Genomic DNA, 8,943 nt, shown 5'->3' on the forward strand with positions numbered 1-8,943 from the left:
CCATTGAATACTCCTGACAAACCTTTGAAAACAACTCTACCTGAATCTTCCTGTTTGCCTCTCTCTACTGCTAAACATGCTAACATAACTACGAATGCTGTTTCTAATTTATCTCCACAGACATCATACATCAGAGGCTCTTTCCATCAAGGAGATTACCGTTTTGGCCGGAATATGGGAAGGCAATGTGGTGCAAATAGTTTAACTGCAATTCTGATGGGTAAGATGAAAAGTGTGTTGCAGTGGACGAGAAGTGACCTGAATGCTGTTCTGATCCATGGAGATGACCTGTACAGTGCCATGAGAGATGCAGGGATAATCGGCGATCCTGAATACGGCTTCATACGTGTTGATGAGCTACCACACACACACATGCTAAAAAACTCTCTGTTTTCAATAAACTATGGTGAAACATTCACTGGCTTGTTTGGTGTCACTAAATATGAAAAAGGATTTGAACAGTATGCTATGTCGTTTGATGAAGCAGTAAATCGAGCATTTCAGAGTTTTGATGCATGTTTGGTAAATATTAAGCTAGCCATATGTGCCGTTGTCAGAGAAGGATCTTGGTATGCAGTGATTGATCCGCATTCACGACGCAGTGATGGAAGATGTGTAGACAATGGTAAGAGTCTAGTGGCGTACTATTCGAGCATGAAATCTCTGCTTACTCATTTCAGGAAGCTTGGTGTGTCCAAGGATGCACGTTATCATGAATTCGAGGTAACTGGAGTACAGGCAGTTATTGACACAAACGGTCAGCAAGGCAAGTTCTGTCCACAGACCCAGAAAACTGTTAAAGCAGTAAACAAGAGTGAAGGTGAGAAGTCAGAAATGAAAGATGATGTTGGCTGCAGTCAATCTCTGAGTGATTCCATAAACACAGGTAAAATATCTGTGAATGAACCATGTGTGGAGCAGAAAACAGAAACACAACATTATCACCCAACTAATGAAAATGGAGGTGAAGTTGTATTTAACAAACAAACTGCTAGTGTTTCTTTGCCATTTTGTCCGTTAACACTACAGCAACAAAATAATGTTTGCTCAAAGCTGAACATTGTAAACATTGCAAAAGAACAAAACAACACAACTGAGATTATTGAAATGTCTGAGCCTTGTGAAACTAGAGATATTACTGCAGATAGTAACTGCTTCTACAGATCTGTTGCTTATGCTGTAAGTGGAAGTGAACAAGAACACCGAAAAGTGAGACGAGCTGTAGTTACACACATACTGCAGAATGAAGCAAAGTATACTCAGTATCTCAGAGAAGGATACAGTTCTGTACCAGAGTACATTGCCACATCAAGAATGAAATTCCTTGGAAATTGGGCAACTGAGTTGGAAATACAAGCAGCCAGTGATTTAATTGGTGCAGACATATTTACATACAGTCAGGAGAAATGGTTTAAATTTTCATCTTCCAACAACCATGGCTGTCAAGACGGAGGCATATATTTGAAACATGTCAATAGCCGCTATTTTCAAGTTATCGTATGTGGAAAAAATAATGACAGTGTCTGCTCTTCATTTTGTAGAGCCCCATTGCAAGATTTCTTGTCTGATGTAGCATCAAATGTGTCTTCAAACTCATGTGAGGATTATAAAAAGAAAGTTCAATCTAATAGTAGTCCTGAGTTCAGAGAAAAAGAAAAAATGAAAGCAAAGAGAAGACGTAATGAGGATGAAACTTACATGGCAATAATGAAATCAATAATGAAACCCAGCACTGAAAAACACAAGAAAAGTAAACAGCATAAAAAAAAAGTAAAGACATCTAAATTTGATGTGTCCTTGACTGCAAGTAATCATCCATTTGAGTTAACTGATGTCCATGCAAATATGATCGACACAAACAGTCAGCAGGCCAACTCATCCTGTCCAATGATTCAGAAAAATGTTCAAGCAGTAAAAGAGAGTGAAGTTGAGCAGTCAGAAATGGAAGTTGATGTTGGTTGCAGTCAACCTTTGAGTGATTTCATAAATGCAGATAAAATGTCTGTGAATGAAATGTCTGCAGAACAGAAAACAGAAACATGTTCTTTATACCTATCTAATGAAAGTGCAGATGATGTTGAAATTATTTCACAAACTACCAGTGTTCCTTTGCTGTTTAATCCATTAACAGTACAGCAACAAAAGAGTGTTTGCTTAAAGCTGAACATTGTACACATTGTAAAAGAGCAGAATAATACAACTGAAATTGTTGAAATGGCTGAGCCTTGTGAAACAAAGGATATTGTTGGTGATGGTAACTGCTTCTTCAGATCTGTTGCTTATGCTGTAAGTGGAAGTGAACAAGAACACCGAAAAGTGAGACGAGCTGTAGTTACACACATACTGCAGAATGAAGCAAAGTATACTCAGTATCTCAGACAAGGATACAGTTCTGTACCAGAGTACATTGCCACATCAAGAATGAAATTCGTTGGAACTTGGGCAACAGAGATGGAAATACAAGCTGCAAGTGATTTAATTGGTGTAGACATATTTACATACACTCAAGAGAAATGGCTCAAATATTCATGTTCAAACATAACCTCTAATAGACACAGCAGTCAACACAATGGGATTTATTTGAAACATGTGAATAACTGTCATTATGAAGTTGTTTTATCTGTAAAGAGGAAGACTGCTAGCTCCGAGTCCTTTTGTAAATCACTATTTCAGGATTCAATGTTTCATCCATCATTAAAAACTAGCTCAGACCCATGCAAGCTTTATAGACAGAAAGTGCAATACAACAGTAATGCTGACTTAAAACAGGAAAAAATAATTAAATCAAAAAAGCGATATTATGAGGATGAAAAATACAAAGAGTCAATAAAGAAACGTAGCAAAGCAAATTATAAGACCAATGAACATTTCAAAGAAAAAGTAAAGAATTATAGCAGGGATAAATATAAAGAAAAAGAATCTCACAGAGAGTCTGTCAAACAGTACAGTACAGAGAAATATAAAGAAAATGAATCACACAGAGAGTCTGTCAAACAGTACAGTACAGAGAAATATAAAGAAAATGAATCACACAGAGAGTCTGTCAAACAGTACAGTACAGAGAAATATAAAGAAAATGAATCACACAGAGACTCTGTCAAACAGTACAGTACAGAGAAATATAAAGAAAATGAATCACACAGAGAGTCTGTCAAACAGTACAGTACAGAGAAATATAAAGAAAATGAATCACACAGAGACTCTGTCAAACAGTACAGTACAGAAAAATATAAAGAAAATGAATCACACAGAGAGTCTGTCAAACAGTACAGTGTGCAAAAATATCATAATAATGAAATACATAAAAACATGGTGATACATTACAACATACAAAAATATAAAAATGATATTAATTTTGCTAATAATATTAAAATGAGAAATGTTCTAAAACAATGTGAAGTAGGCCTCAAAAGAAATGACATAGATTATGTAATTGAAGAGTTTAAACAAAAAATATCTTCAGGCCCTGAATATGTTTGTGCAGTCTGTCATCGTTGTTGCTTCAAAACGCAGGTCAAACATTGCAATAAAAATAAATATTTTCTGAAATCAACTGAAGTTGGCTGTATTGCAGAAAAATGTATAACACTGAATTATCTTCATAAATGCAATAAACACTGTCGTCAAGATTGTGTGTATAAAAATAGCCCTGCTGAATCTCTATGGATTTGCCACACATGTGACAGAAAAGTTTGTGAAGGTAAAATGCCTGCTGAAAGTGTTGCAAACAATCTTGCTCTGGATCCTATTCCATCTGAACTGAACTGTTTAAACTCTCTTGAGCAACATTTAATAGCAAAGAATATTGCATTTATGAAAATGCTGGCTCTACCACGAGGAGGACAGAATGGAGTTCATGGACCTGTGACTTGTGTCCCATCTAATGTTACAGAAGTGGTGAATCTTCTACCGAGAGCTGAAAATGATGATTTGATGATTCGTGTAAAGCTTAAGAGAAAACTGACATATAAAGGCCATTATGACTATAAATTTGTGCACACTGAGAAAATAAAAACAGCTTTGTCATACTTGAAACAAAATAACACGTTTTATACAGATGTGGAGTTTAATGAGAGTTGGACTAATCCTCTGAGTAAAATAGAAGAAGAGATCAATGATAATACTAACAATGAGCCTGATTTAGACATTTGTCAGGATATGTCTGTTGATAATGAACAAAATACTGAAAAAGAAGATGAGATCAGTGATGAAACACTTCATGATCGGCAGCAGCATGGTTTGTTTATGGATACATGTTTACAGCCAGTGGACATTGCACAAGAAGTTTTAGATCAGCATTTTGATGGCATTATGTCAGTCGCACCAGCAGAAGGCAATAATCCAGTGAGAATGTTAATGGATGAAACTAATGAAGCCAAATGTTTTCCAGTTCTCTTCCCAAAAGGAAGAGGCACATTTCATGATTCACGACCTGAAAAATTAACACTGTCTAGGTATTTAAACAATAGAATTTTAAATGCAGATGGACGTTTTGCTCAAAACATTGATTACATCTTTTACGGACAATATTTGTCTGAGCTCAATCAAGTAATTTCTAATGTGTCTATTGCTTTGAGGAAAGGCTATGATGCAAACAATGACACAAAAATTACCTCAGAAATGCTGACAAACAAAGATTCACTTCAGAGGATTTTAAATTATGATGAGGGTTATAAATTTTTAAAGCCAGTCAGAGGCAGTCCTGTTTTTTGGCAATCTGTTCAAAAAGATTTGTTTGCAATGGTGAGGCAACTTGGGCTCCCAACATGGTTTTGCTCATTTTCATCAGCTGACTTGCGATGGCCAGAGTTAATGCAGTCTATTGTGAAACAAGAGGGTTGTCAAACTCCTATTGATGAACTGGACTGGTCTGATAGATGTGGGATGCTGAAACGAAACCCAGTAATTGCTGCTAGAATGTTTGATCATCGATTCCATTGTTTTCTGAAAGATGTGATTATGTCACCAGCTCAACCCATTGGAAAAGTCATAGATTATTTCTATCGAATTGAATTTCAACAACGTGGCTCACCTCACACACATTGTCTCTTTTGGGTTGAAAATGCACCTCAAGTGGACAGAGATGACGATGATGAAGTTGTAGCATTTGTTGATCAGTATGTTACCTGTGAAATGCCATCTGAACAGCAACAAGAAATGCATGAAATTGTGAGCAGTGTACAACAACACAGCAAAAGACATGCAAAAACATGTAGAAAGAAAGGCACTACATGTAGATTCAACTTTCCACGTCCACCCAGCAAAAATACTTTCATTACAAGAAACAAGCAAATAGATGACGATGAAAATGCAACAGATGATAAAACTAAAGACAAAAATGCAAATACCTCTCGGGCGATATCAAAAGAATTAGCTGAAACTATAATGAAAAAAGTAAGAGAATGTTTGCTGAACAGTGATGCTGTCTTTGACTCTGTTGACTCAATGTTTGCATCTATTGGTATAAATCAAGAAATATTTGAATGTGCTTATAACAAAATGTCAAAGAAAACTAATGTTGTGTTAAAGAGAAAGCCAACTGATATTTGGGTGAATCAGTACAATAAAGACCTTTTGAGATGCTGGAACGCAAACATGGACATACAGTTTGTTGTTGATGCTTATTCTTGCATTGTGTATATCATTTCCTACATTTCCAAAGCAGAAAGAGAAATGGGATTGCTGTTGGCAAATGCTCAAAAAGAAGCACACAAGGAAAGCAACATGGATGCAAAACAAGCTTTAAGAAAACTTGGAAGTGTTTTTCTACATAATAGAGAGGTGTCAGCTCAAGAGAGTGTTTATCGTTTGACCAACATGAAATTAAAAGAAGGATCAAGAAAAGTGGTTTTTATTCCAACTGGTAATAATACAGTAAAAATGAGCTTACCCTTAAACACTATAAATAAAAAAGCTGACAATGGTGATACTGAAAGTGATGATATATGGATGAAAAGCATCACAGACAGATACAGGGCTCGTCCAAAAACAGAGGAATTAACAGGAATGTGTTTAGCTACATTTGCATCACAATACAGAGTTCTGTCTAAATCTGAAAACTCATGTTCAGACAGAGTCAAGCTGGAAAATGACATGGGGTTTGTGAGAAAAAGAACTCGCACAGACTTTGCAGTTGTAAGATATGCTCGTTTTTCACCCACTAAAAATCCAGAAAATTATTATCAAAGTATTTTGGAATTATTTTTACCTCATTTTTTGCAAAGTCAACTGAAACCACCAAATTTTACTTCCTATAGGGATTTTTATGACACTGGATTTATATCAATGCATAATGAAGAGCTTGAGTCAGTGAAAATCATTGTGGACACAAACAGGGCAAAATTTGAAAAAGAAGCAGAGACTATACAAAGAGCTCAAGATGACTTAGAACAACATGGACCAATGGAAGATGCTTGGGCCCAAATCTGTCCAGAAGCAGAACTTGAGCGTTTAGAATGTCTGGATAGTAGAAAAGAACAGCCAATAGAAACAGAGGAAGGTGATGATGTCATACCTGATCTATTACCAAATGTAGGTGCCACATTAGAAAATAATCCATCCACTATGACAAAGAAAGATGCAATGGCTTTGCTGCGTTCTTTAAATGACAAACAGTCACAGATCTTTTATAAAGTGCGGCAGTGGTGTCTAGGAAAAGTGCAAGGTGAAAACCCAGATCCATTTCATGTGTTCATATCAGGCCCTGGAGGAGTTGGAAAGTCAGTATTGATTAAAGCAATCTATTATGAAACCTCTCGTATTCTTTCAAAGTTATCTGAAAACCCAGATGAGACCCATGTGCTCTTAACTGCTCCAACAGGTGTGAGCGCCTTCAATATAAACGCAATGACTGTACATTCAGCTCTCTGTATTGGAATCAATGCTACATTGCCATATCAGCCACTTGGAGATGAAAAAATTAATTCATTGAGATCCAAATTTGGAAAACTGCAAATATTAATAATAGATGAAATTTCAATGGTTGATCATAAACTTTTGGCATATATTCATGGTAGATTGAGACAAATCAAACAAACAGGAGATTATTCTGCATTTGGAAAAGTCTCAATAATAGCAGTTGGAGATTTTTATCAACTTTCTCCCGTCAAAGGAAAACCGCTTTATACTGAACCAGTGAACAGTGTGAATCTTTGGGAAACAAACTTTAGTTTTATTGAACTCACCGAGATTATGAGGCAGAAGGACAAAGAATTTGCTGAATTGCTAAATCGTTTAAGGAAACGTAAGAAAGATGAACCAATGCTTGAACATGACATTACTATGCTTAAAAAATGTGAAACAGGGGATGGTGATGATAGTACAGATATCCACATTTATGCAACCAACCATGAAGTTGATGTCCACAACATACATATGCTGCATAAATTATGTTCTGACATAGTTACTGTGAAAGCACAAGACTTTGAGAGAAATGCTAAAACTGGCCGAATGGAAGAGAAAGATGGCCATCATTACAGAGTTCATAACAGCTGTCTAGAAAAATCTCTTGAATTAGCTGTTGATGCTCGAATAATGCTACTGAAAAATATCAATGTTTCAGATGGTCTTGTGAATGGAATTTGTGGAACAATTAAAGAATTATTTTATGATGATAATGAAATATTTCCATCAAAAATATATATTGAATTTGACAAAGAACAAGTTGGTAAAGAAGCAAGAGCCAAGAATCCATGTTTAAAACCTGGATTGGAGAAAGCAACACCAATTGAACCAGAGGAAGAGAAAGTAACAAGCAGTGGTGATGTCCGAAGACAATTTCCTATAAGATTGGCTTGGGCTTGCACAGTTCATAAAGTACAAGGCCTAACAGTGGACAAGGCTGTTGTTTCAATGAAAAAGATATTTGCTCCAGGACAAGCATATGTAGCTTTAAGTCGGGTGACTTGTCTTGATGGACTCATAATAGAAGACTTCAAAGAAAAAGCTATTTTTGCCAAAGATAACATTGACCAAGCTCTACAGAGTATGCCTCCATTTATTGTTCCATGTGAAACAACAGAAACTTTCACATACAAAATGATGTTACACAATGTTGAAGGGTTAATCCCACATATATTAGACATTCGCCAAGATAAGAGATATTTTGAAGCAGATATGATATGTGTAACAGAGACCTGGTTAAAACCAGACTATGTGGAGAATGCTGTTAGCCTTGCTGGGTACTATTTCCATGACAAATCACGTAGTGATGCATATGACACAAGGCATGATGTTTTTGCTAAACTAAAGGAGGAAAATCATGGTGGTGTTGGTATATATCACAAGGAAAAAGTAACTTTATGTGATTTACCGTGTATTAACATTGAATGTGTAATGTGCAGGATAGAACAACTGAACACAACTATGGCAGTTGTATACAGACCTCCATCATATAACATGCCATTATTTAGAGAGAACTTGATTATCCTAATTAATGAAATGAACTCTTTAGCAGGTGGTAAAATAATTCTAGGAGATTTCAATGAAAACCTTTTTAATAAATCAAGTGTTCATGATGTCATGCAGCATTTTGGTTTCACACAAATTGTTGAAAAAGCAACCACTGAAAATGGCACATTAATTGATCATGTGTATGTAAAAGATATTGACTTGGATCAAATACAGATTGATATCATGCCCACATACTTTAGCTGTCATGAATGCATTGTGGTGAAATGGTTATTGTAATAAAATCGTCCAGCATTATGGGGGGGGTGGGGGATACAGAGGTGGAGTTTAAATGTGGACGGCCTCTGTGGGAATATATGCTGCCTTCACGTGCTATTGGAATCAGTGGCATGCACAGGAGTAAGGGGTGGGACTAAAGGCATGGGGTAAAATCTGATGGAAACATTATTTTAACCACTCTCAGCCCGGTCTCTCTCTCACCCCTGCCTCTTAAATTCCAAATAGAAATATGTCTTTTTAGTATTATCAATCTTT

The 8,943-nt window shown here is 36.2% G+C and overlaps 1 protein-coding gene across 1 annotated transcript; it reads left to right on the top strand.

Moving 5' to 3' along the window:
* The first annotated feature begins 225 nt into the window (after positions 1–225).
* LOC141302365 (uncharacterized) lies at positions 226–8,688 on the top strand. Its single transcript, XM_073832411.1, has 2 exons — positions 226–886; positions 2,876–8,688. The coding sequence occupies exons 1-2, from the start codon at positions 226–228 to the stop codon at positions 8,686–8,688; spliced, it is 6,474 nt and encodes a 2,157-aa protein (XP_073688512.1).
* The last annotated feature ends 255 nt before the right edge of the window (positions 8,689–8,943 follow it).

The sequence above is a fragment of the Garra rufa genome, unplaced genomic scaffold, assembly GCF_049309525.1.
Source record: "Garra rufa unplaced genomic scaffold, GarRuf1.0 hap1_unplaced_001, whole genome shotgun sequence".
NCBI classification, from domain to species: domain Eukaryota; kingdom Metazoa; phylum Chordata; class Actinopteri; order Cypriniformes; family Cyprinidae; genus Garra; species Garra rufa.

Coding starts and splice junctions, on each gene's coding strand:
- LOC141302365 (XM_073832411.1), top strand. CDS start 226: ATGAAAAGTGTGTTGCAGTGGACGAGAAGTGACCTGAATGCTGTTCTG. Junction 887..2,875: donor GAGTGATTCCATAAACACAG/GTAAAATATCTG, acceptor AACATTTCAAAG/AAAAAGTAAAGAATTATAGC.